This window comes from Drosophila miranda, chromosome 2, assembly GCF_003369915.1.
Source record: "Drosophila miranda strain MSH22 chromosome 2, D.miranda_PacBio2.1, whole genome shotgun sequence".
Taxonomy (NCBI): domain Eukaryota; kingdom Metazoa; phylum Arthropoda; class Insecta; order Diptera; family Drosophilidae; genus Drosophila; species Drosophila miranda.
This window is the reverse complement of record NC_046675.1, coordinates 21,790,148-21,817,949: the sequence shown is the minus strand read 5'-3', so window position 1 is coordinate 21,817,949 and position 27,802 is coordinate 21,790,148. Positions and strand designations below refer to the sequence as shown.

General features: G+C 43.4%; 5 protein-coding genes across 9 annotated transcripts in view; 1 reads left to right on the top strand and 4 right to left on the bottom strand.

Moving 5' to 3' along the window:
• The window catches only part of LOC108157380 (homeotic protein proboscipedia), a 35,134-nt gene extending 25,060 nt beyond the window's left edge, over positions 1–10,074 (bottom strand). For 2 of the 3 annotated variants that reach the window (XM_017289410.2, XM_033389573.1), the window contains exons 1-2: positions 9,044–10,074; positions 7,944–8,545 (exon numbers count right to left, since the gene is read on the bottom strand). In XM_017289410.2, the coding sequence (XP_017144899.1) occupies positions 7,944–8,463 (520 nt within the window). In that variant the 5' untranslated portion in view covers positions 8,464–8,545; positions 9,044–10,074. Of the gene's footprint in view, positions 1–7,943; positions 8,546–8,620; positions 8,720–9,043 lie in introns of those variants that run through there. The other variant, XM_017289411.2, reaches the window with a different exon arrangement.
• A 2,543-nt stretch (positions 10,075–12,617) lies between these two features.
• Positions 12,618–13,694, top strand: LOC108154228 (protein zerknuellt 2). The gene is made up of 2 exons (XM_017284454.1): positions 12,618–12,724; positions 12,795–13,694. Exons 1-2 carry the CDS (start codon positions 12,665–12,667, stop codon positions 13,545–13,547), a joined length of 813 nt encoding a protein of 270 aa, XP_017139943.1. The 5' UTR covers positions 12,618–12,664; the 3' UTR covers positions 13,548–13,694.
• Positions 13,695–15,441: 1,747 nt separating this feature from the next.
• On the bottom strand, positions 15,442–16,330 carry LOC108154229 (tetratricopeptide repeat protein 12). The gene is made up of 4 exons (XM_017284456.1): positions 16,227–16,330; positions 15,911–16,174; positions 15,729–15,851; positions 15,442–15,649 (listed from the first exon to the last, which is right to left on the bottom strand). The coding sequence occupies exons 1-4, from the start codon at positions 16,328–16,330 to the stop codon at positions 15,442–15,444; spliced, it is 699 nt and encodes a 232-aa protein (XP_017139945.1).
• A 4,885-nt stretch (positions 16,331–21,215) lies between these two features.
• Positions 21,216–22,787, bottom strand: LOC108154235 (protein zerknuellt). The gene is made up of 2 exons (XM_017284461.2): positions 22,644–22,787; positions 21,216–22,579 (listed from the first exon to the last, which is right to left on the bottom strand). The coding sequence occupies exons 1-2, from the start codon at positions 22,713–22,715 to the stop codon at positions 21,521–21,523; spliced, it is 1,131 nt and encodes a 376-aa protein (XP_017139950.1). The 5' UTR covers positions 22,716–22,787; the 3' UTR covers positions 21,216–21,520.
• A 1,817-nt stretch (positions 22,788–24,604) lies between these two features.
• On the bottom strand, positions 24,605–27,497 carry LOC108155429 (homeotic protein bicoid). Of its 3 annotated transcripts, none has more exons than XM_033390251.1 (4): positions 27,147–27,497; positions 27,007–27,019; positions 25,848–26,938; positions 24,605–25,765 (listed from the first exon to the last, which is right to left on the bottom strand). In XM_033390251.1, exons 1-4 carry the CDS (start codon positions 27,300–27,302, stop codon positions 25,481–25,483), a joined length of 1,545 nt encoding a protein of 514 aa, XP_033246142.1. In that variant the 5' UTR covers positions 27,303–27,497; the 3' UTR covers positions 24,605–25,480. The 3 variants fall into 3 exon arrangements, with proteins under 3 accessions (XP_033246142.1, XP_017141727.1, XP_017141728.1); XM_017286238.2 differs by having other exon boundaries at positions 27,007–27,082; positions 27,147–27,496; XM_017286239.2 differs by having other exon boundaries at positions 25,848–26,957; positions 27,007–27,082; positions 27,147–27,233.
• Between the last annotated feature and the right edge of the window lie 305 nt (positions 27,498–27,802).

Below are 27,802 nucleotides of genomic sequence, written 5' to 3'. Positions count from 1 at the left end.
AGAGGGAGAGAGAGAGAGACCAAGAGAGTCGCTTATGTGATATGTCTGACATTTGACTGCTCTCCTCCTTCGTCTATCTGTGTATCTTGTATCTGTAACATGTGCATTCATTCTATTCCTAGCATATACTCGTATCAAAAATTAAAGATTCCCTTGCTAGACTCCTGTTAAACGGAAGCTTAGCCTCTAAAAAAAAGGTCAAGTCCAAAATGATGGATGATGCCTTGACACTCACTAACACACAAACCTCACTCTCTCACACACAGATACAACACTCACTCACACAGTGATATGTACATCTGCAGCAGCATCCCCAAGTGACAGCTTTTTGCTCTGTTCCGCCCTTTTTCGGGGTTGGTTGCAAAAGAGCAACCTCCTCTTGGAATACACTTCCACAAAAACGTTATCACTCAGGTAATATCCGCTTTCGAGACTTGGTCTATCCATAATTTTCGTTTATCATCACAGCGAAATCCCATAAATAATAACCGTTAACACAGTGCTCAACAAGCCACAAATTAAAAACTACAAGAACCACTAAAAAATGTGTTTCGAACATTCTTGGGAAAATTTACGACCAACGGAATCACGTGTCAACCACGCGCGCCACACCCCAACCCCAACCCCCACCCCAAAACAACCTCTCACCTCTCTCGAAAACGAAACCCAAACTCAAACCGAATCCTTGAGGATGAGGCTGGAACCCCTCCTCTATGTTTTCAGGGGCTTTCGCAGCTGTAGATATGATGCATGACTCGACGGAAAGCGGTGTGTCGTCGCCGTCGTCGTCCTCTCAAGGATATTCCCATTCACGTGCTAAGCGTATGCGAAATTTTAAATCTGTTTGCCACCGAATGAATCCGTATCCGTTTGGTGAATTTAAATAAGGAATAAAATCCTTACTGTGGAAAGTCAACAGGCACAGGCACACACGGAGAGAGAAAGAGAGGCAGAGGCGATGACAACACACATAAAATCCATTTTCCACACAAACATTAGTTTTATTTAAATCAGAGACAGAGACACACACACACACACACCGCCTGTAGGGGTTAACCGGGGGTTATCCAGGGGTTACGACGTTATCACATGTGAGAGCGTGTGTGTGTGTGTGTGTCCGTGTTTCCTCCTGCCAGTGGCTGTTTGTGTCCTTGTTGACTTTTCACGCTCTTTTAAACGCCGTTAAATATTTTTCAGTTTATTGCCTGTTGTTCTTGTGGCTGCTTCCGCCTGTGGGAAGACCTTTTTGTCTGAGTTTAACATTAATCAGAGATTTAAACTAGGTCTTCATATGAGATATATTTATAATAAATTAATGCTTTTTGGGGTGCGATTTTCGGGGGTGATGATGGGGTTGAACAGGAAATAACTTGAATTGTAAACGAATATCTTTTGAATGTGGGATATCTTAATTAAAGAAAGATATTTATGAACACGTTATGGAATATCTTATAATTTTGTTGGGATCATATAAAAACTAACGGATCTTTGGGGATCTTCAGGGTGATCTTAAAGTCCTCGAGACAGAGCTATTTTTTGGCTATTGTTATAGGATATTTCTTTGACTTTGAAAATTGTCTCCCCCTTTGTTTTAGGAGCATTTTCCCAAAATAAATATTGCTCTTTAAAAAAGCTCTATTCTGTAGATAATTTCACATAAATCTTTTAACTCTAAGAAAGCTTCTTTTCTAAACTGTTTTAAGCCTTCTACTAATTCGCAGATTTCCGCAAAGTAAAGTCCCCTTTTTAAAAGCCACTATATTCCAGTAAACATTACGAAACTCAGAATATCAGTCAGTAATCACACACCCAGCCAATCACCCAATACATGATGATAATTTATGACAATTTGTGACAATCTTTCTAAATTTTTCCACCATTTTATTTCGTATTTTCAGAGTCATTTGTCTTTGACAACACCCTTCGACTGGGCCTGGCACCGTAATTATAGTACTACTCTCCCGCTCATTGATAAGTTAAGACTGTAGTTTATGCAAAAACTTGATAATTTATTAATTTATTATAGTTGTTAGAGTGCACTGCAGCCCCCAAACAGAGTCATGCCACCTTTCGCTGCCACATCTATTTCCGCAGTGAAGTGGAATGAAATGCGATTAACTTTGCAGTTGAGTTATGGGAACTGGGTATCGGGTAATAAATATAGGTGTAGGAGTACTTCCCCCACTACTGATGATACCATAGCCACTAATGCCAACAACTTAGACAACAACACAAAGCCCTCTGCGTGATAAAGTCGCTAACAAGCAATTTTTATGGCCGAAAAATCCAATTCAAATGTTTACAAATCGTTTAAACTGGGATCTGCAATGAGGCTGAGTCTCTGAGGCACTCTCCCTCTCGTCTCAAAAGTAAAAAAAGACATAAAAATAAATCGCGTACAAATTGAAAATAATTTCAGATTTGATTTTCTTCTTTCAGGGAAAGAGCAGAGCAAAAACTGGACAGAGAGATATCTTCTTTAGGGAAATTTGCGGACAGGCGGGTCAACCGCCTTGGCGGGGGGTGGGTGGTTTTCTCTCCGAGAACAAGGACTAGGAGTGGGGGCCCTTCCATTCCACTAAGTACACAGAGAATGGAGCGTAAAAAATTTTTATCGTCGCGGTTTTTACGGAATGTGATCCACGGCGATTAAGTGCGCGGCTTTTGTGTCATTGTCATGCCCGTCCGTCGTTCTCGGGGGGGTTTCGTTTGGGGGTGTGGCAGGTCCAGAGCGAGCGGTTGCGGTGGGAGTCGGTCTTCTCCAGCAGTTTATTTGCAGGGAGTCCATGTCCATCCCCTCTCTCTCTCCGCCCCTCATAATGTATTCAAATTTTTACCAAAAGGCAAAGGCGAGGCCAGAGTGTCAGTGCATTCATTTCATAAAATGCTTTTCTCTCATACACTTTTCTCCCCTTCCTTCTCGCTTTTCCTTCTTTGCTTTTTTTGTGTTGGTGAGTTTTCCGGTTTTTTTAATTTAATCGTGAGCAAATATTTTCATTTTTCACTGGAACGCTTTTAGCTAAATGAGTGGGAAATAAAATTAAATCGATATTGGTTGACGTTAAACAAACTTTTTTCTCGGGAAATCGGCAACCAAATGACCAATTTTAGAGGGAAATTAAAGGACAAAATGGAGCGTAGATGATGGCCCGGGAATTGTTGCCCTAAGATTGGTTATTAAGGTTTATATTTCAATTGGAAATTCCTCTTGCATTCTTAAGTTTTTTCTCTATTCGCAGCAGTTGCTGGCAAGTGCCTGCACCACTGCCACATTAATGTTTATAATTCCCTGATAAATTTCGCCCTCTTTGCGCTTTAAAAAATAATGACAAATCAGTTTGTAGATAATGTAAAAAGCCAGCGAAAAAAATTGCCTAAAAAAATAATAATCTTAAAATTTACTTTGGGCCAGCCGCCGCCGACGCCGCCGGCCTTCGAGCTTAACTAATTGTAACAGATTTTTTTCCACACAGTCATGCTGGAGAGGGGAAAACCGAAAGAAAAACCCAGGAAAAAGCCAAAGAAAAATATGGAAAAAACCCTTTGGGGCGTAAACGTCTGCCCGGCATTATCCTGGCATGAGTCCTGCGGTCTCTGCCAATTAGAACCCTTTTGTTGTCTCCGGCCGCAAGACGCTGCGTGCACTTATCTCCATAATAAAGTCGTAACAATTAATTGAAGGCGACCCGAGAAATCCCCAAAAGACCCGAAACTGAGGTGAAAGATAGAAATCCTGAGACACAGCCCATTCAGATTTTTCATCGTTTGACGCGTAATTAGTCCACCAAAAAATTATTTGACGAGCCTCAATTAATTTAATGCTCGGTGACATGAATTTCAAGTTCAATGGAGTCGGGTTTACCTTTTCTGCAAAGGAGGAGGCGGTGGCACTTATCTACTGGGAGTTTTGTGATTTAATGGATCTAAATGGGGCTTATGATGGAAGAGGAGCTCAAAAAGGGGTTGACGGGATATATTTTCATGGGTTTTTCTGGGACTTGCTTTGTTTTTAAAGAGAGGAGATTCATTTTATGAAAGGTATAACATTTAGTGATCACTTTTTATATGAAATAGACGTAAGTTGATCGAAAACTTGCCTTTAAAGAGAATGGGAGATAAAGAAGCGGTTGACGGAATGTATTTTGAAGCGTTTATCTGAGATATGCTCTTTTTTTAAAGATAATTGATTGTTTGTGTAAAAAGTATAACGATAAGTGACAATTTTCTAAGCGAAACTTTCATAAGTTTATCGCAAAGTATCGATATTTGGTCGATATCGTATCTTAAACCACATATCGTTTGGCTATTTTCAATATTTGTATATAAACACACGTATTTATCAAACAAATTTTTGAGTGTATTCACTATTTTCATTACTATAGTAACTTTTTTATTCATTTCATTCCTATTTTGTTTATATTTTATGGATTTAACTTACCTACTGCGAATCCTAATTATTTATCGACTAACGATCACCTCAGAAAGGCCAGCATGTAATTTTATAGTTGCATAAATCATTCCCCTTGATTTACTCGATATTCGCTTCAATTTGCACCATCGAAATCTATTAATGTCAACCACACAATTATTCTCAATCGATAACTAAATAAATCTTTCCGCAACCCTTCCCCTCCCACCCTCGAAGGCCTTGATATGGGAATCTGTTCAAATTTCCCTGCGAGATCTGCATATCTGGAATTGATATGGATTCCCCTTGGATTTCGCACCGGATTCGTTTTGCGAATGAATTCGAGTGTAAAGGTTAAAATTATAAATGTGCAAATGACTCATCATAAATAAAATTAATAAAAGGCACCGCGCGCCGCGACTCTGAGTGAGAGAGAAGGGGAGAGAGAGACGAGACCTTCATTGAGAAAAAGCACAACGCATCAACATAAATATTATGATAAATGGTTTGTTATAATCGTAATCCTCGGGGGGTAAGTTTCCAGTCGTGCCGCACGCATTTTTTATGCCCCGAACGAACCCCTGAACCATTTCTCTCGTAACCTCAACCAGGAGTCAGGATGAACTGCTTTTGGTCCTGGCGCAACATATGGTCGATGGGTGGAGTGGATTGGAGTGTAGGAGTGGAGTGGAGTGGATGATACAGATGGCGCTGCCAATGGATTGCCGCCTTTCAATAGCCTGGACCGGGGCCCCAAACAAAGTCAAATTGTTTTTTATTGGTTTCCCCCCACTCCCCCGCCAGTAGATCCCGCATATCTTTCTCCTTTCCTTCCCAAAGAAGCCATGAAGTATCTCGCAGATACTTGACGCTAAAAACTTGAACATGTTGCACGACAATTACAAACTTTTCCTTGCAGTTCATTACGCCTAATTAACACTTGCCACAAATATTATTGTTTCCACTCATTCGAGTGGCGCGTACAGCACAATTTTTGGTGGCAGACACAATCATCATTCTCCTCTCCACATGGAATGGAGCTCATCCTCTGAAGAGTTCTACGCGGCACGCATTAAAATTCAGGATGCGTTGCAAACAATTTGTGGCAAACAATGAGTGCCCCCGTCGTAGAGGAAGCAGGAACAAGGCAACAAATTGTTATTCCAGGCGGCAGAAGGCATTTTGTGTTGGGGATTGCCATACGTTTTTGGTGAAAGGATGCATGTTAAAGGTTAAATTCGACTTTCAACTGTTGATTTGGGTGGAAAAAATGGTTTCAGGGGATATATCTTCATGGAAAGAGGTTTAAAGGTGGAAAGGAAGGTCCAAATATTCAATTCAGAAACGATTTCCACTTCCTTTACTCCATTTTCTCTAAGTAATGATCTTTGCTTCAATCAAAAGCCGTTTCTGTGCTAAGATTTGCCTCCAGAGTCTCGTTTAGATCGTTTACCGTTTGACAAGGAATTAATTTGACAGCATTAACAAATTAAACTGTTCAACAAACACTCCACCAACCAACCAACACACACACGCTCCAGAACACAGCGGTGTGCTCTCTCCATCTCCTGGTATGGACAGACATTTACAACATCATTTGTAATCCATATCGCTCAGCATGTCGTCCTCCACACCCTCACCCCATCATCGGAGCGAGTCCCTTGCCACAGAGTGTGCGGCAGTGAAAAGATGTATTGACCCTTCAACGGGATTCAGTGTCGGGCGCTTCGGAATGCTTCACGGCTATTTATTGGCTCACTTTCACCCGGGGAACCAGAGAGAGAGACCAGAAAACCAACCAAAGGGAAGATTTTCTCTCCCCCTTCTCTGGGGAATACAACGTGCATGTTGCCTTTTGCTTGGCTGGACACATTCTGCACTGTGGCAGCCACGTGTTGGGATTCTGAGGTTAAACACACTCTAGGACTCTACTAGACACCTTCCAGGGGATTAGTGTAACTCATTTGTCAACATAAGGGCGGTGGTATGAGTGTGTGGTCAATATTAATTGGCATTGTATTAGTTTAAGTCAGCGCAGGGGCAAATGGTCTCACGGAGATTTGCATTAGTTAACGCTGCAGGAGGTAAATAGAGGCGTTTGAATGGGAATATGCTGACCTGATGGAAAGATCTTACTTCTGCAGTCTATTTATTGCAGTGGAAAAGCTTTAAGAGCTCAAAGAGAGCATTCGAGTGGCGACAGGAAATTTTAAAATAGCGCTTAGCGACTACGCGGGAGAGAAGAGATGATCAATGGAGCACAAGCCTTTGTCGGAGTGATCTCCATCTCTTTCATTCTCAGAACAAGTAAGACACCAGCAGTCTTACGTTTGCTCTCTCTTTTCTCCAGCCGCTCTCTTGAGCAGGAAAGTCATGCCAAATATTTTCAGTTGGCGAAGGAGTAAAGAAGACCATCAAAGCTTTGCCTGCTCTTCTGGCTATCTTATCTTCACAGTCAAAGCTTTTGTGATATAAGGCTAAAGCAGCTACAAAGCTTAATCTTCGTACGAGAGTAAGAGAGATCGCACCTGCTCTTATTGCAAGCTTCGCGCCCAAGTCCTAAGCTGTGCCTAAAAGGAATCTAAAGCAGCTGCCAAGCTTCATTTCTTTCCGCTCTCCACCGCTTCTCACACATTCAAATTTCCGCTGCTGCCTGCTCGCCTTCTGTCCATCCGATAAAAGTGATTAATTGAAACTCTCTCTCTCCCCCTTTATCGTGTTTCCCTGGGCGAAGTAAATGGGGGAATGAATTGGGAGAATGGCGAATGGGAGGCAAAGCTTTAAAATGGTGCATGCAGCAGCAGCAGCAACAACAGCCGCGAAACATTTTATGTGCTACACAAAACCTATCCCCAGGCCCTGCCTGTCTTGCAATTGCAACTTGCAACATGGCAACCGGTGCTGACTGCCGCTGCCTTTTCCCCCTTGATTGAGGGAGCAGAAAAATAAAAAGGGGGACAGGAAAAAATATTTTGACAAATGAACCTAAATAACAGGTTGCAATCGCTCTCCGAGAGAGAGAGAGAGCGGAGTGTGGTGTGGTGTGGAGTGGCATGCAACATGGACAGGAAAACGTATGGTCGGACAACCTTGATACCTCATTTATTTTAAATGCGGCTGTGTCTCGATCTTTTCTTGGTTTTTTTCTTACGAGTATTCGTATATTTCTTGCGCAAATGAAATCGACACATTCGAAGGGAAATAAATGAAGCATTTCCAGAGCGAGCTCTGGCCTGGTCCGAGGACTGGTCTGCCTCGAAAATTGTTACAAATGATCGCAAATAACAGATCTTTGCCGGCACATCATTGCCGTAGCTGTCCATCAAAGGAGCCGTGCCCGTGCCCCCAGACGAGCCCAGACGAGTGCGTGTGTGTCTCTGATCGAGTGGGAAACGCAAGGAAAGGAAAGGAAAGAAAAGGGTGCCCCGTTCTAGAGAAGGCGCCGCCATGCTGCGTCTCTGCCTCATCGTGTTGCAAGGTAAATTGCATTGATTTCTTGATTAATGAGAGTTTCGCATTTCACTCTTGGACTCACCCTGATTATTGTTGTTGCTGCTCTTTCGCGATGTCTTCTTCTCCTTCATCCAGGGATACTCCGGCACCGAGTCCATGCCATCCGGTGTCTGTGGCATTGGACCCACACCCACCGGATATCCGACGCCGACATTCACATTCACATTGACACCACCACCGACGCCGACGCCGCCGCCGCCTCCAACAGGTGTTCCCATCTTGGGACTCTCCGGACTCAGGTGATTGAGAAACTCGGCCATCGAGGGCTGCGAATTGATGAAGCCACCCTCGGAGGCGGCCATCCAGTAGGCCGTGTCCGCGGCCCGTTTATCACAGTTCGAGGCCATCTTGTTGACCAGCATCACCGCCGGCACCGCTGGAGCACCCTGCTGCGTGCCCTGACCCACCAAGCCACCAACACCAACACCCACGGGGAGTGTTGTTTGTCCTCCCGTTTGAACCTGCAGCGGATTGAGCGGAGACTCCGATTTGATCTGCGTCCCCATTGGGGTTGTGTCCAGGGTGCTGCAGACCTCTTGCATGGCTTTGAATCTTTCTTTATTTTCAAATTTCAAATTTGTTGCTGTCTATTTTGGGATTCTTATGTATTAATTAGCTAGAAACCTGTAATGAAAGCAAATATAGATATAAATTAATATCAGGCGAATTTAAGAATAGAAGAGATAACAAAAAAATAACCTTTTCTTTGAAAAATTCACTAAATAGAGATATGTCTGTCTGCCTTCTTTTAATTTTTTTAAAATACTTTTTATTCGAGTCAATCGAATGTTTGTATTTTGATAAGAGTCTCTAGGGTATATTTGGTTAAATCACAAAAATGCGTTTTTCAGAAGCCGACGGAAATCGGAACATTACTTAGGGTATGATGTTTCTTTTTAGAATGCTTTCGAAAAACGGAAATCTATAGATCGAATCAGATAGATATTGGACTCTTATTGGAAAATATCTACCAACACATTATGTTCTTCAAAATAAGAGCTTATCATATCTACATTTTATTCATAAACTTTTCATACCAAAATGGTATTATTATAGAATAGACTATGTTCTAATTCCGAAATGATATCAATATGTTATTGATATAATGATATTTTCACCTACCATTTCAATAAGATCTTTTAATGCTGATTCAATTCCATATTGTATGTTCTGTTCTAAAAGGTTTTATTTGTATTTTTCACTTGGGTTTTTTCACTTCACTTTTGTCTTCACTTTTTCCACCACAATTTGTTTAGTTTAACTTTTTGTTTTGTTTTGCACAACTTTTGCAATGCAATGCGGGCTTTTAGTCGAAGAACCCCCATGCGTTGGGGCCTATATGGCTTATCTGCGGGGTCCGAACCGAGACGAGAACGAGGGTAAGGTAAAGGGAAATGGGAGCACACGGAATATTGTGATTGTGGTATGGCCGACGACCGTTCGTTCGTTGTGTACTCAAGCGCTGCAGCGCCAAGTGCTGCTGCCACCGACGACAGTTTTGGGTTTAGTATCGGTTTCGGTTGCACACACCTCTGCTGGTGGCAGCCATGGCGACGGACGCGAAAAGGCCAAAACACACAGTTACAAGTACAGCAGCAGCAGGCCAGAACCACGGTGCGTATGCGTATGTGGAGGTTGTTGGTTTTTCACTCTGTGTAGAGTTGTTTTTTTGCTTTGGAGAGGATCGTCAATGGCCACAGTGACACTCACTCACTCACTCACTCACACTCGCACGAACCGGTGGAGACACTTTTCTCCACTCACATACGCACACACTAGCTGTCTCTGTCTGGCATTCGGTAGGTGCGCAGTAAGTAACTAAGTAACCGGTTTTGCGATATCGTTGTTGTTGCTGTTTCAGGTGGGTTCCAATGGTGGCTGAGATGCGTTTCAGATACGAGTTTATTCTAGTTTAATATAAGACAACTATTTGATAACTTTTATTATTGAAATTCTTGCTGGAATAGTTATAAACATAAGCTTCTCCGACGCGACTTTGAGAGCCTCTTCGAAAGGGAGAGAAACGAGACCGACTGAACGGAGAACAACGACTGGCTGGTGGCGAGACTTGGGGCGGCTTGCGCCTGTGGGGCCGAGAGCTTTGAGAGAGCAGCAGGCAGCCAACAGCCAACCAACCAACCCATCCAATAACACCGAACGCACTGAAATGCGCGCCCAGCACTTGAGTGGTGCTCTGCGGCAGGCAGCAAATCATTTCAAGTAAATTTCCAAGTCACGACTTGCGCAGTGCACAGCTCTTGGCCGTCGGGTCGGGGGTAAATAAGACCAAACCCACCAAAAGATACAGATACAACGATACACACACACACATGAAAGTCTCCAGTGCGCTGATTGGTCGACGGCTGGTTTCTGTATCTTTGTGGTTGCTGTCGCTTTGTGGCTCTCGCTCTGCTGCTGTCGGCTGTCATTTCCGCAGCGGCTATTGCTTTTTTTGTTTTTGTGCCCGCGGTTTCTTCTGCTTTTGTGCGTTTTTTTTTTGTTGAACGTGTTGCTTGTGACGGAATTTATTTCGTTTTTGTTATTTACACATTCCGCAGCAGCAGCAGCAGCAGAAGAAGAAGTGGTAGAAGAAACAAGGAATAAAGAAGAGGTGCAGCAGTGGCAGCAGAAAGCGCAGCAAAAGCACTGCCAGCAGCTCCTCTCTCTCGCTCTCGCTCTTTCCCTGTCGTTTTTGTTGGCTTTTGGGGATTTTTGACATTTCGCTATGCTCATCGCTCTTTTTGTTTTGGGCACCGCTTCTTCGCTTGTCTAACCATCATGTTGTCAATCTTTCGCTTTTCACTGTTTTTCCTCGCTTGTTTTCTCGATTTTATTTTGTTTTTGCGGCTTGTCGCTCATTCTTTTTCACGCTCTGTTTTTAGTGCATTTCAATGGAGAGTGGAGAATGGAGAGAGATTCGTTCCCCCCATCCACCCCACCCTTGGGATCCACTGTAAAATATTGTAATTATGTGTAGATGTTAATACATTCTTGTCATTACAGGTGTAAATAACATTATTACGCAGAATATTACATGAGGGGGAGGCACCTGTTATTGGGGCCTAAATTGATATGAATTTTAGGAATTTATATCCCATATGTCCCATTTACAAGAACTCGTTTTGATAGTTTGGGGTTAATACAAGTGAAAGCATTTATTGATCCTAATAACATGTTCAAAAAGCTGCGAAAATTAAAGTTACCTCTGGAAGATATTACTCAAAATGGAAATTTTTGAATGTACTTTGCACGAGACCAAAAAAAAGGTTATATTTATAGAGGAGTAAACCACTTCCTCATACTTTGAATTAGGAATATATGTACCCCAAAATCTCTTTTAAAAACTCATAACCCACTCATCTTCTGAAGCACCAATATCCACAATAAAAAAGAAGTTGGAAAGATAATTGTACGAGTTTTTAAAGGAGTTTAGATTCGTGTCGATAGAACGAATATAGCTGAAGATAAAGCGACCAAAGGTTAAGTTTTTTACCATCTTTAAGCGTTCTGAAACTTTGAAAGTTTTTAAAAATTTGTTTGTATGTTATGATGTGATTTTTAAACATTAGTTTAAATAAATAAGCTAATAACCAATAAAATTGTCTAAAGAATAACAACAGTACGATTTTTTTAGTAAATCAGTTAGTTTAGTTCTCCAGAGATTTCCAACAGCAACTGCAGCAAAGATCCTCGACCTTCACTAAAACTTCACACTGATCATCGGCTAAGGAAAGGGCTCAGGATTTCTATCGTGATCACCTGATCACTTGTGAGATTCTCCTGTAGATTGGACTACTTGTTGCAGGACTAGTCTAAGAATTCGTCTTTTGCATAAGCCTGAACGATTGTAAATCTGCGGCATGTAGCGCACGTAGCACATGTCCTTATGGCTATGGGCCCCTGAAGATGTTTTTATAGCGGGCGATTGGATTAGCTAGAAGTGACACACGTTTTATGGTCAGGGGATCAGTGTTTTCGGATCGCACGCACCACGCTCTTATGCTAAACAGGTAGTTTAACCCTCAGATATTCATAACTCGTCTGGAAAACCCCGGGGAAAACCGAAATCTTTCTCGTTCATGATAGATGGCTACCTGATAAGAGGGATTGGGGTTTGATTGCAAAAGTTGTGCTGTACTTTGAAGGAATTTTTCTATCACTTAAAAGTCCTTCTATCTGATAAGAATAATCTTTTGAAAAAGGGTTTACATAGGTCTTAGAAATAATTTCAAACCTACCATTACCAAAAGGTGAAGAAAATTTTGGGTAGGTTTCCCTGCCCTAAATGTAACTATAAAGAACTCCTTTATTTGCTCTCTATTCCGGATCGAAGGCTATAGAAAATTCCTTTCAATGCTATCACTACTTCCATAAGATTCGAGCCAATGCTATCCATCATTAGACACAAACGACGCAATCAGGACTCACGCCATCGTGTGTCGCTATCGGGGAAAGTGTCGCTAGCTGAGAGGCTCTGATTCCGATAGACGCGACATCTACTGCAATAAGTCGCTGTCCAGACCAGACCCAAAGGAGAGAGCAGACCAGCCGGCTGCCCAAAAGTCCCTGGCGTCTCGCCCTACAGGTAGGGACAGGACGTAACCGATCCGATTCGCGGTCCACTGTGTGGGCGGGGTACCTGAGGTGTTTGGTATAAAAGCAAATGAGACAACTTCTCAGGCATCTAGTTAAAAAACTGAACTGTCACCGAGCGAACACACAAGAAACAAGCGAGCGAGGAAAATGTTCTCCCCAAACAATACAAACTATTTTGTTGACAACTCTTCCATCTGTGATTTTCTGGTAGGTTTTAAAACATATCTTTCGAAAGAAGATCGTTGAAATTAATCCGTAACATTCTATAAACTTATAGATGTTTCCCAGTGAATCATCGACCATGGAAGCCGCCCCAGTAGGTGCCACAAAATCCATGGAAAAGTCCAAAAGATCCCGCACGGCCTTCTCCAGCCATCAGCTTCTGGAATTGGAGCGGGAGTTCCATTTGAACAAATACATGTCACGGACACGACGCATTGAGATTTCCCAGCGACTGAATCTGACCGAAAGACAGGTTAAGATCTGGTTCCAGAATCGCAGGATGAAGTCCAAGAAGTTGGCCAATAAACAGGTGGCCAAGGGAGTTCTGACCCCCACAAAGTTATGCAACCTGCCACCAAGGGAAGATCTATTGGAGCACGAACATATTGTGGAACGTCTTTTGCAATATGTGAACACAACTGTGGAGAGTGTGCCACAATCAGAAGTGGAGCACACCGGAGTGCCGCTACCACCTACTGGTGTGCCCCTGCAACAAGGACACATAACGCCACCCTATCAGGCGTATGACTACCTTCAGGAGTTCTGTCCAGCCCCCTTGCCGATCGCAGAGATGCCCATCAACCAAATGGAGCCGCCGATCAATCAAATGACTCAAAATTGGGCCAGCAATTGGTTTGCGCCTGAGTCTACCTCGGAACCCCTTCAAAACCTACAGATTCCCAGCTCTAATCCCTACGCCCAAGATCTTTTTATGGGACAAAACCTGTGCTGGGATTCGAATAGTAGCTCTTCTAGAGAGTCCTTGCAGGTGGACTTTGATTTCATACAGAATTTAATAGACTTTTAAGACATTTTTGTATATAATATAATTTTGTTGTTACCCAAGTTGTACATAAATATTTATATGACTGCCAAAAGGAGGAAATTGTATTAAGATTTATTGTAAAAATTGTTCCTTTTACCACAACCAAATAACAAAATTCAACAAATGAAAGCCTTTAAGGGATTGACAGGCACCTAAACTAAACAAAACTTCTTGGCCAAATTGATAACCTCAGAGATTCCTTTCAGCTGGTTAAAAAGATGAAGCCCAAATGGCACCCATTTGTCCACAACATTTTGGTGGACAAGGACATCCCCTACCCATACCCCAACCCCCTCTCTCGTTCTGTTAGATAAATTGGTGTCATCACATCATAAAGTAATTTCCAGCATATTGAAATTTTCTTTGGCTTTTCCTTCTGGATGATGCCTGCCTCGGATGTTGTGTCACATGTGAGAGGAGGAGGAGCAGTGTTCCGTCAGATCATATTAGATTTGGCCATGTTTTGTGAACAATATTTCATCGTCAGCTGTTGTCCGAGTCCGTGTGCCTTTTTATTAGTTATTTTGATTATGCCAATAATAAAAACTTAGTCGAATTTCATTATCGATAAAGTTATGTCTTGAAAACGTAATATGTTTGTAGATAAATGAATAAAGTTGTTGTGCATAAAAAAATATATCTGTGCCTAGTCGTATGATTTTGGTGTATTAAAAAAAAACACATTTTATTTATAGACATCTTCGTAATAGATAATTATTTTGGATTCTTATCATGATCAGGCTGCGGGGCTTAATGTATTTCTAATTGATATATTTTCAGTCGATTGGTTAGCAGAAAAACAAAAACGAATTACAATCGAAAAATTGTGCCATGAATTGCTGAAAAATATATCCATAAACAATTGATTGATGGGCTTCTATATGTTTACATATATTTAAGATTATCCTATTGTTCAGTTGCCATAAAAACGGTGGAACAAATATCAGATAATTGAGTTAAATGGAAAGGATTAATGAGTGGGATAAGAACTCTGAACTTTGTGCCGACTCAGGCGGGTAACGACTCATTTTTGGGGGCAGCACACGCCATGCCTCCACCCCCATCACACACCCGAAGCCTCCAAGTACAAGATGCAACTACCGCAACAACCGTGACAAGTACAACATTTGTGTCGCCTGCCTGGGGCTTCAATCTGTCGCTCTCTGCCTATGCCACGCAACCTTTGACACGCATAAATGGAGCACCCACCCATTCCACCCATTCCACCCATGAACATCCCCATCCAATGCCATTGCTGGAGTGTCAGGTCTCCGTTCTACGGTCTGCTGCTGTTGCTGCTGCTGCTACGGCTACTGTTCCGTCCTGGCCATGGCCGTAACCCATCCCGTTCTCGGGGGCACAAACAAAGATCGCAATTTGACTCTACACCACGGAGCTGTCAGCTGGCAGAGAGTGAAGGAAGATTGATTACCGCCATCGAATTGTTTGCCCTCCTCATCCAGAGAAGGGTAGGAAACAGAGAGGAAACCCAGAGCGGTGGGAGGGGTGTGCCAGTGCCAGTGGATGTGTGTCGTCGTCGTCGCCGTCTGACTTCGATTGAATGGCATTGGAATGGCATCGAATCGAATCGAAAGAGTTGAGCTACCAAACATGAAATTCCTGCTGTCATATGTAAACAAAACTTGAAATATTCTAGGGGTTGGACTATAGAAAGGGGCTGGGGACTGCCCTGCTTTAAAGTTTACAATAAACTTTGTATTGAGTGTTTTATGGATTAAAAATCCAATAAAATGAGTGAACAAGAACTAGAAAAAATCAATGATACATTGCTCTTTTTTAGCTATACTTTTCGTCAATAATTTATTGTATTTATAAGTTCTCCTTCAGGCACTCTATATCTACCGGCAAAAAGGTTTCATTTCAACTTTTCCAGGAATCCATCAATAAACTCCATTTGCTTGGAATTAAATTTGCGGGCATATTTCACACAATTCTCAAAATTGGCCTCATCGTTGAGCCCCTTGTAGGCCATGGCCCGATACAGCCACGCCCTCAGATTCTTCTCATCCAATTTGTTCAAAACGTAATCACAATCGACTATGGCCCGCTTGAATCGGTCAGATCTACAGATGGAAAAGAGAGAATAGCTTTTGTTAGAAGAGGGAGCCATCCCAAAGGTATTTGGAGCTATTTCATTCATACTTAATGAAACAAAGAGCACGATTTATGTAGAGAATGTGGCTATCATTGATGTTTTCGATGGCCTTGCTGTACATCCGCATGGCAGTCAAATAGTTTCCTTGCCGATACTCAGAGTTGCCCAATCTATGCGAAAGATGGGAGATATATATCTATGGGTATAGATTGTGAATGGTTCTACTTACTTTCGAAAGTTTTGAGCCACTCGCTCACGTTCCAGACGCGCCTTGGAGCTCTCTTCATGATCCACATCCACCTGCCTCATGAATGTAAATCGATCTTTATTCCCATCTGAAGGATCTGCTTTCTTCTTTTTAGATTTCAATATGGGAATTGGAACCTTTTTAGGAGCCAAAGGCTTCTGACGCTCGGTGACCATGAAATTGTCTTCGGTGACACTTTCCCCCCTCAGATCTTCTTTAATAGCTTCAGGCCCCTCTTCTCCTTCCCTAAATATAGAGGTTTTATAATTCAATTTACGGAACCTTGTCCATCACTTACTCCTTTGGTTTCTGTAGACTCTGTAGCAAGCTTATGACATCCTCAACTGTTGATTCCGTGTCCAGAAAACTTTCATCCGTTTGCGGGTGCAGCAATGAAAACATATTTTCCCGGATATTAATGTCCAATGACCAAAGGATTTGAGTAAATATTTGTGTGTTTGACTTGGCCTTTGTTGGGTTTTTGTTTGTTTTTGTGGTTCGTACAGCTGGGCAAACGTATCGCAGGGCAACCCACAAAAAAGTGGAATGTGGGGTTGCCCCTAGCAATAGTCGCTGTTTACTGAAGGAATCAGTGCCTTTAATATCGATAGTATCGATGATTTAGAGGGTATTAAAGAAGTGATTATATTGGGATTATTAGTTAATTAAATTATCTATGAGAGTCTTGAGAAGGAGTTGTTGTCTGAGGAGATTTTCACTTTCATATCCTTAAGGAATCCTCTCTCCAGCTCCTCCCCTTTCTCTCAATCTCCAAACTTTAATCAAATATTTACTTATATCTAATACTATATCACATTAAACCTCAATTTCGCCAGTCATTTGCCGTGAATCGCTTTCATGATTATGGGAGTAGACTAGCATACACACTGGTGCAGCACTCATACTAGTACTCACGCTCACAGGCACATTCACATTCACATTACTTTTCATTTAATCTCATATAATTTGTAAGATAAAGAAATGCATACCACAAAAGTGCATAAGCGTTGCTTGGCTCAAAGGATCAATTATAGACTATAAAACATAATGGCATCTAATAATAGTAGAGCCGCAATCTGAAGCTCCAAAAGACTCCAACACGCTTCAGCCCCTCCAACTCTCCTTTGGATCTGCACAACCACTCCACCATCTCCACCACTCCGGGTCTCCATCAGTTAACCTCTTTCAAGTCCCCATACTTCGGATCTCCTTCTTCCACGACTCCTTCTCCAGCTCTCTGCCACCAACAGCACTCCACTCGCTTTTCCTTCAATATTTCATACACTGAAAAATATACTTTTGGGGTACTAAAGATTTCGATGAGAGATCCCAAATGTTTATGTAAATGGATATTTCAATATATATTCTTCCATGAAGATAAATCAACAAAACTACAAAAGGATCAGCATATCATTGTAGATCCTATTTAGATCATATTCTCATTCCATATCTTTCCTGCAAAGCCACAGCAATACACCAATCTTCCATATTTTTTGCCTCAGTGTAGAAGTGCATGTTGCGGGGACATTACCTTGCATTGGATCCGCCTTTTCCTCCAAAGGAGTGAGGAGGTATATTATGGGTGGCGGATATGTGTCTGTGTCGTGTGTTCCAGGCATTTAGGAGCCATACGGACACATGGACACACACGGACACGGGCAAAAACCGGACATGGGCATGCTTAAGCGCCATGTAAGCAAAAGGAGAGAGGAAACGGAAAGAGGGGAAACACCAAATGCACAGGAATAAATAATTGCAGTGCACTGCAAAAGGAGAGACACAGGGAACTCTGAGAGAGGTGGAGGAGAGCCACAGAGAACTGTGCAGAGAGCCAGGAGCCGAGTGAACTGGTTGTGGCACCCAATGCCTGCCTGCCACTGCCACACAGGCAAATGGACAAACGACAACGACACCAAATTGCTCACATGACGCACAGCATTTTTTATTTTCTGCCACACGAATATTCGTTCTGCTGCTTAGAGTTTTTCCACCGTCAGTTCCTTGTGGCAGAGAGAGATCGAGGACTGTGGCCTGTGTGTGTACTGTGGCGGCATCATCAGCATAGATTGCCATTTCAACGTAATTGTTATAAATGAATTTCACGTAATTTAATTATGGGTTTTAGACCGATGAAAAATATACCAGCCATCGGGCCATAAATACGAATGGGAACCCCCAATCCCTACCCCGATACATACATATACGGGAGGTCACTTGCATATGTTGCACATCAGATGGTGTATGGAATTGAGAGGGTTGAGGGATGGTTAGGGGTAGCCGAATTAGCCATGAAATTGGTATACGGATACCAGTATCTAGGAGGGTATGGGATATCCACTTGAAGGAACCACTTGTGCTGTGGAAACAGGAGATGGAAAGAACTCTACTCAAATTGTGTGGCACCTTGTTTCCTGCATCTCCTACTTCCATATAATGAGAGTATCCTTTGCCCCAAAAAAAGAACAAATAATTCTATCCGAAGCTTTAAATACCCCACAATATTCATTGCCAAAGTTATTTCTTCCTTCTTTTCTGTTGATACAATTTACCATACCCTCTTTAAGGGTATTATCAAACCCAAAATAGCAGCAACAGATGCTTGCAACAACCTCACGGCTCACGACCCCCATGACTCAAGGGAAAGGCGCAACAAAATTTCCATTGTATGCCCAAGAATTTCCTTTTTTTGGGGCTCCCCTTTTAGCAATTGGCATTCAAATTTTGAAGTGATTTTTTTCACGCATTCACAATCTTCCATGGAATACAAAATAAGTAGAGTTTTTCCCTGCTGCTGTTGTGCCTGCTGTGCCACTATATATACATTTTTTTTATTTTGGGACAGGACACGGCGGGACAACACCGCTGGCATATGTGGAATGGAATGGAAAGGAAAGTTTTTTCTGTGCTCTTTGCACGATTTGTTTATACGACAGGTGTTGGCCATAGCGTCGGGCGTTGAGGGACTGACACGTCTGTGAAATGTCATAACGTTTAAACGTGCCAAAAATATTCAAATTTCTGGCCAAAAATATTCAAATTATGGCCAAAAATATATAGAGAGAGATAGAGAAGGAGTGCGGATGTAAGGTAGAGCTCTGGGGATAGCCTTTTGGTTGAGAGAGTTTTCATGGTTTACAAATTATGGAAAAATGTAGAACTTTTAGGTGCCTTTGGGTGCCTTCGGGATTTATAAACTTTACTCTTTCATAATTTCAGTTTTAAAGAGCCCTCTTTAGATGCTCTTTTCCCCACCTTTTCCTCAAGTTAATTAAAGATAGAACTATTCCTCAGGCGAAAGCTCATTTCATTTGCACAGAAAATACATTTTGGTCGGCTGTCGCCAAGGATTCCGCGAATGTCCTGGCCGCAAATTCAAAATTCATTGCGCGGCCAGCAAGGAGGAAAAGCTCTAAGGCGATTAGCCATAAAAATTATAGATTCAATCTAATTACAAAACGCTGTGGTCCAGGCAGAGAGAGAGATGGAGAGGGGGGAGGAAACAGCCAAGTGAATATTTAATTTAATTAACAAGAAACAATTTGAAATGTTTTTTTGGCGGGAGAAGAGGCGGCTGAGGCTGTGTGCTGTGGCTATAGAATTTATTGTTATGACCGAGCCAAGGCAAGTGGCATTGTCATCAGGCCTTCAGGCACTCGACTGTGGCTCTGGCTCTGTCTTTGGCTCTGTCTTTGGCTAATAAAACCGCAATGTTGCCGGAATGATTGAGGAGGAATAGAGGCATTCCAAACTGAACAATAGAAACAATCTGTGCCTGTGTGCTGTGCTGTACTGTGTTGTTGGACATGTTTATTACATTGGCATTTCGCGTAATTTTCTTTGCTTTTTATTCGAGTTTGATTAGCTGTGCGGGCCGGGCCGATTGCCGAGCGATTAGCCACGCCCACGACTCGCATCTATATTCATTATGGGGAATGAGAGAGAGAGTCTCAGCCTCAAAACATGTGGAGGACATGCTCCCAGTCCAAGCAGAACCGCACCGCACCGGACCACATGTCAGGAAAATGTCAACAATGCGCATGAAAATTCCATGGTTCCACACCCACCCCTTGCCCTTCCACCCCTTCTCTAATCCACATGGCCACCACACTCTGTTACTCTTTGGGCACTATTTTCCCTGGCTTTCTATGTGTGGCAGTGGCAAGTGGCAGCGACAATTTCCTCCCAGGGGAAGCAATTTGCCACACACCAAACACAACCAGAGGCGAGGCATGTCCCTGCCCAAAAGGGATGTCCTTCCTGTCCTCAATCCCCCAAAAGGAAGAAAGGAGAGTCACTTCAGCTGGAAAAGTGTGTGTGTGTGTGTGTGTGGTGGAAATTCCTTGGAGCTGAAGCTGAAGCTGAGTGTCGCATTTCCGCGCCGAAAGACGCTGTCCGGCAGCACTCGCCAGAAGGCCCAGAGAGTCCAAGTAATGTGTGCGGTTAAATATCCATAAATCAAATCGTAACACACACCACCTCAAGGGCAGCCTCCGAAGATGACCAACGTGCGAGCATGGTCCAAGCCGAACAAGGGTCCAGCAGGGTCCGAGGACCTGTCCAAGTTAATGCGGTTGACACTTTTCAACGACCTTAATAGATGGCAAATACAATGGAAATTCCTCGACTTGACCTCAAGTCGTCCGCAATGGGACATTAAATGGAAAAGTGAAACCAAAGACAACCAACACTGGGACACAAATAAATGCTGCTACTAAATGCTAAAAATTAACTCTCTCTCCAGAAAAAAAATCCACTTTTATGGGGGTAAGCGGGTTGTTCAAAGGACTGATGGGTTTTCACGGGATGGTAGCAAAAGTTTAGTTGGGAAAAGTATCAAAGAAATGTATTTGAAAGTTGGAAAAATGGAGTGGAAAAGAAGACAAGACTTTGTAGTTAGTTCAGGAAATGATAACTGAAAGTATTCTTGGGTGTTATTAGATCTATTTTCAGAAGGATATCAATTCCAATTTATGAAATCGTTTTTATGTTAAAAAGTTGTAGGTCTTTGTTGACCGATATCTTACTCATATCGACGTGAGCAAGCGAAGCGAGTGAGCCGAGGGTTGGCTCATGTTTACATGGTAGGCTCGTTTCCTTTCAAATAATGAGAGCTTTAAATCTAGAGATTTAAAGATCAAACTTTCTGTTCACGTTATCTCTTGTTTGTTTCCAAAAAGAACAAGTTTTATAATGATCTTTATATTATTATGATCTTTAGATAAGCTAGAGCGAAAATGCTTCCATAAACTTATTTCCTCCAACTTCCTTAAATATAAACAGAACCATATAAAACCATGAAACAGTTGTGTTTTTTATAGGCAACCTACATATATTCTATTTTATTTTATTTATAGTATTATTCATAGTTTTTAATAAAAAGATATTCTTAAATTCCAATAAAATACCTAATAATAATAATAATATCGAAATAATCAAAAGTTGTGCTTGTCACTGAGTTTTGGGGGCGACAAATGAATTTTGCGTCCAAGTGCCAGAGACGTTTAGAGCTTAGAGATATCCTAAAGATACTTAAGAGTATAAAGATACACACACCAGACACAGATACACACTTGTAGCTACAGTTCTGAGTTCCTAGTTCTGATAGTTGTAGCCGGCGCCGGCCACACAGGGATTGATGTGGGAGATCGACAGCTTTCGGGACTTGGCCGCTGGCTCGCCCCACGCCAGATTCATCGAGGGTGCCGCATGCACCACCGGTACAGTACTGGAGGAGCCGCCGCCACTGGGATGCCAGGCTTGGGCATTGGCTAGGATAGGCCCCGCCTTGGACTTGGACCAGGCCTGGGCAGCTGCCTCCAGATCCTGTTTGATGCTCTGCAAGACGAGGTCCACATTGTAGGAATAGTGGCCAGAGGCCGCCACTTCAGATGATCCAGAAGTAGTGCTGCCAATGGCTGCCCCAGGGGCAGTGGGGGCTCCTGTTGCAGCAGCTGGCAGCGCTGTGCTCTGTGCGAGATGTTCCAGGATCTCGCTGAGATCGGAGGAGCACATGCTGTTGTTGTTGTTTGAGATATTGGGGATGGCTTGTGGCTTGGTCTTTGCTTGGCCGTAGAAGGAGGCGGCGGAAGCAGCCACTACTGGAGGTGGAGCAGCAATCACAGGAGGAACGGCTGCGGCCACAGCAGGACGCTTCTCCGCTGCACTAGCGGCCGCCTCCCTGGGATCCTGCGAGTAGGACATAAGTCGCTGCACTATGCCACGATGGGCACTCTGCTCCGCCTGGGGCTGAGCCAGCTTAGCACTCGCCTTGGCCTCACGATGTCCCTGGATGTCCTTCTTGAACTTCATGCGCCGATTCTGGAACCAGATCTTCACCTGTCGCTCGCAGAGGGACAGTCGCTGGGCAATCTCGATGCGACGTGTCCGGTAGAGATACATGTTGCTCTTGAATTCGTTCTCCAGTTCCACCAGCTGGACGCTGGTAAAGGCAGTCCTGGAACGCTTCAGCTTCACTCGCTGCATATCCTGGTTGGGCTGCGAGGACAGATTCTCATCGGAGGAGAGCTGCTGCTGCTGATGGTGATGCTGCTGCAACGAAGGATGCTCTGGTATGCTGCTGACACTGTGCTGCGTGTAATTTTGCAGAGAGGTAGGCTGCAGATTCGCCGAATGATGATGTCCATAGAGCAACTAATGGGAAAAGATAAGTTAAAGTAGTAAGATCCTTCAATTAGAAAGGGTTAGTATGACTTACATCGCTGTATTTAACCACTGGCGGAGCTGTTGTTGGATGATGCACTGGATAGTAATGCATGACGGATGACATGATCTCGGTTTTGGGCTGCTGATGTTGTACACGGAACGGTCCAGAGTAGAATGATATGCTGCCCTATGCAAACATTCTCTCTTTATATAGAACTCTTGGTCTAGGTCTAGGTAGAGGGTCATCTTTCAGGTCAGGGCCCGTTGCGTTGCGAAAAAATTTGCCTAAACCCGCGAGTCATAAATCCCCTTTTTGGCCTTCCTTTCGTCGCACTCGCCGCCATCGTACCGCCGATGGCACCATCCAGACTAGCCAAGTCTCGTGCGTCTGAGTTCCAGTCGGAAAGGAGTCCTGGGAATGGGCAATCTAGAGGCTTGTTTTGATCAAAATCCAACCAAGGATTTGGCAGTTACGTGAGACACTGCCGCACGGGGTCGCGGCCAGAGTCTAGCCAGGTAGACAGTCGTCGTCGTCTTGGCCAGTGCCTGATGATGATCTCAAAACCAAAGACAGCTCTGAACTTCGTAGCACCTGTTGAAGAAGAGTCGATTCGAGTCGCCGCGGCCGGTCGGCCGGCGCTGAAAGTGAAACCGTTGTGCGCCCCTCCCCTGTGTTTCGTGTCGCGGCTTTTGGTCGCTCGCCCCGTCCCACAATTATCCTCATAATGCAATGAAAGCAACGCTGCGAAAAAGGATACTCCTCGGGGAGTTTATGGCACTCGTTTTGTTGCTGCCATGCAGCAGAAGCCTCAGACTATACTCGTCTACTGTGAATCTATGCGAATCTGTCGCGGTCCTTCGATCCTCGGACTTGGCAAACATTTTATTACTGGCGCTATCGGATTTGCTCCTTCTGAGAATTCGCTAAAAATATCCATGGAACAAAGGCGAAGTCATAACAGGGGAATCTTGTGAGGCATCTGTGGTACAGTTGAGGGGGGTATCTTAAGTTGAAATAATAATAATGTTAATCTGACAAAATTTTAATAATATTATTTGGAAGAGATTTGAGGTCTTGAAGTTTAGTGATACAATTTCAAAGGAAAGAAGAGGAAGAATGGTTTCTGAAGAAGTGCAAATATATCTATTTATATTCGCTTTGAATCATATTATTTAAATATTAAATGTGGAAAATATGAAAATGTGGAATCATGCAGGACAGAACATGAGCTTTATTCGACTTTAATATATTTTACAAATGTACCGAATTATATATAATATATGATGATTATCATACAATAAACTCCTTTATATCTTATAACAAATGCTAAACCAATTGATACCCTTTAGTTGTATCCATATTTACCGCACAATACATTTTTATATCAAATATAAAATTAATTTTAGAATTTTTTATAATATATAAAAAGGATCACAATCATTTAAAATAGTATAACATATATTATATTTTTTTCCTATATGTATTTCGATTATGCTCTAAAAAGATTCATTCTTCCTTTGGGAATTTCTCCCGCACACAACCCACATCCATCGGAATAATCCACCTTTGAGAACGCGCCCATTTCTGTTGGGCTTCAATAAAAATTGGGAAAAACTGGAATTTCCAATCGAGATTCGTTCATGCAAAGAGAGCGTTTTGGTTTCCCGGATTTTCCATAATTTATATCAAAGAAAATTGAGGCAACAAGTACAAGTTGGCCTGCTGACCAACGCTGACGGCGCCCACGTCAGCCTGTACACGGCCTACCTAAATAGTGCACACACACAGCCGCATCGGTTCGGGTCGCGGATATGTTCAGGTTCAGCGGATCAGGTAACTATATAAACACAGGCAGCTGCTGGTGGTGCCAAAATATTTTACGACTCGCGGGTTTCGTAGAAATATCGCGAATCAGATTTTACGACATGCATGTGCGAGCGGGAGGATAACGGGGCCCATAAAAGTGCATGTTTAAATTCATAAGATTTTCGGAAAAACCATGCGAGTTTTCGTTCAGAAAGATTTTTAACATACGCGCCTGGTGGCATAGTTTTTGGGAAGCATATCATATGTTGTTTATATATTCCCAAAGAATTACTTTACACACAAAAAAGCTTATAAAAAAGAACATATGACAATGGTGCACCGTGGTTCTTAAACTACAAATCGAAGCTAAGCAGATTTCAATGCATCTTGAAGTGATATTCAAATGGAAACTTAGGATATAAATATGTGTATAAATAATTCAGTAAAAGAATCCTAGAACGAAACAAATGTTTGGTTTGTCTTGGCAGACAATTTGCTGACATTTCTTGTAGAAAGAATGTCCAAATGTCGAAACAAGCCAACGCTTTTGTCATGGCGTATTCGGAATTGTTTAAATGTTCAATCTTTAGCTGGTAATAATACAGTTTTGTATGATTACCAACCAAGAGAAACATTTTGCATTTCGATAAGTACAGGTTTTAGCTATGACAAAATTTGTTACAGTACAGAGATTCCTTTGCTTTTGAGGAACTTAAAATGTGGGAAAGAACTTTCTCTGGCATACGTTCAAGCCCAATAAAACACCTCATTTGGTTTTAGCAGGGTATCCCTGGGCTTTTGGGGGAATACCCAACCAAAAACAAACGAAGCAACGAACGTATGGCAGAGAAAGTTGTCGATAAAAGTGAGAAATATATATAGTATTACTTGAAGAATCATTGAAATGTGCCGCCTGCTGACTAGGCTAGTACATAAAAACACTAAGAACAAATTTACAATTCAGGCTTACAAATAACTACGCGCAGATATCTACAATCAATTTGGTCTTTGTACAATCAGGAAACAACAGATATGGTTGTTTTTCGCTTAAGTCTATATATAAATCTACCCCGGGAATACTACTAGTTGAAGCAGTAGGCAAACTGTGTGTTGCCTCCGGCATTACGATGCGGATTATACGCTTGCATTATCGTATCCATCGTACATTGATATTGGTTCGTGTCATGCATCATCCCCAATGGCGGGGGCGGTGGTTGGGCCTGTCCGGCCGATGGTTTGCCAAATTTGGCAAAGGCTCCGCGACCCGACAGCACCCGCATGCCTGTGCTCATGTCATCGCTGCTGCCATCGTCACAGCTTTTGTCTAGACCAACCACAACCGTATGGCTCTTTAGCGGCTCCAGGTTCTACATGGGAATGGGAGTGGAAAGAAACAAGGATCATCTAGTGAAGAAGGAATGTCAGAAGAGAGATCATCCGCCCGCTCACCTGTAGCGTCGTCGTCTTCTTGTTGGTCGTCCCATCGTCCATGTCGTCGGCTATGTCCGTGTCGCCGACAGCCGTGGCGCAGGGGCCGCCAATGCCACATAGACTGGGACTCTCGTCATTTTTGGGTGTTAATGGCTCATAGACCTCGGAGCCGGGCGACAGGGCAGACGTCACCACCTCACCCGCCGCCGACACCGCCGCCGCAACGGCCGACGATGCTGTTCCGGGTGCGGCTGTAGCAGCAGCAGCAGCTGCGGCGGCGACACCAACACCAGACAGGGCCGAGCGCATATAATACGAGTTGTTAAAGTTGTAGTCGGCCTCCGGCTCGTCCTTGACCACCCGACAGGCGCTGGCCGTCTTTTGTTGGAAATCAAAATGATGATACAGTTGCTGTTGCTGTTGCTGTTGCTCCTGTTGCTGCTGTTGCTGGGCCTGCATCTGATGCGGCACGTGGTTTGTGTGCGGCAGTTGATGGTGCAGGTGCTGCTGCTGTTGCTGCTGATGATTCTGATGGTGGTGTGGCGGCTGCTGTTGCTGCTGCTGATGGAGCTGCTGCTGCTGCTGTTGTGCCTGAAAAAACTGTGCTCCATTCTGGGGTCCTGGTGCCCCCGAATACTGCCCATGGACGTGGCCCACATGGCGCTGGCCTTGAGCCTGGCCATGGCCATGATTGTAGTTGTAGTATGCATTGAATGTCTCACCATAGTGCTCCACCAGGTGGGCTGTCGTTGCCGAAGGGGTGGGCGAGGGAGTCAAGGCATTTGGTGTGGCCCCTCCGCCCAAAGTGAGATTCTGCAGACTGGGCGGGTCTCCCTCGCTGGTCTTGAGGCCCGGCGACAGCGGCATGCCATCGTAGGACTGATCTTTGTGCTGATCCGATTGGATTTTGTGACGACGACGACGATTCTTGAACCAGATCTTCACCTGGGCCGTGCCCAAAGCCAGTTTGGCCGATAAATCGGCCAGTCGTGGTGCGGTCAGGTAGCGTCCCTGCAGGAAATGCTGCTCCAACTCGGCTATCTGACTGCTGGTGAATGTTGTGCGAGTGCGTCGTGGCCGTCGCATCACCAGGGAATCAGGCAGCTCCTCTATGGAGGGGGGAATGGGCTTTAGAAATGTCACAGTTTCTGTGTTTTCTGCGTGTTTCAGCACTCACCGGGCTTGGGCATCTGGTTGGGCAGATAGGGACGGATATAATTGTAGTTAATGGCCCCTGTTCGCTCATCGAAAAGCTTTACACGATCAAGGATCACACATTACACCAGCTATTCCTTGTTTTTAACGAAATATTCTTACCAAATCGAAGGGATTCCGAAATTGTGGCGGCAATTGCAGCTGCGGATGTTGATGATGATGGTGGGGATGAGGATGCGGGTGGGGGTGCGACGGGTGTGTGTGTGTGTGCGGCAGAGGGTGATGATAAAAATTTTGATCTGTTGGCGGTTGCGCCATTTTCCCTACAACTCCTCCTCCTCCTGCACCGAGCTTGCAGCACTTTAGCACTCGTTTTAATTGCTCAACTTCCAATTTGAAATTGGGATCGGGAAAATGGTATAGTTCCTAATTTGTTAAGGTAACCGGTTACGTTCGAGACTTATCTTTCCAGCATTTTGCGATCCATCACGCATACATATATATTTACATATTCAAGGTGCCGTTATACGCAGTGTGATCGATATTCCCACTTAGGCCCCCTCTATTTAAACCGTTTAACGACTTGTGGTAAATGTCGGAAAATAATAGTGTTTGTAAGTTCTTCTCGTAGATGCATCATATTCTTCCTCTTAACTTAATAAAAACCACGATATCTTTTACCTGAACTGCGCCAATATTGATAAATTTTCATTATTGGTGATGGAATATTAAAATACCCCCTTGGTCTACAATGGGCTAATCGTTCTCCGTCAAGGATTGCAAACCATATTCCTCGATTTTGATATTCCGCTGAATAT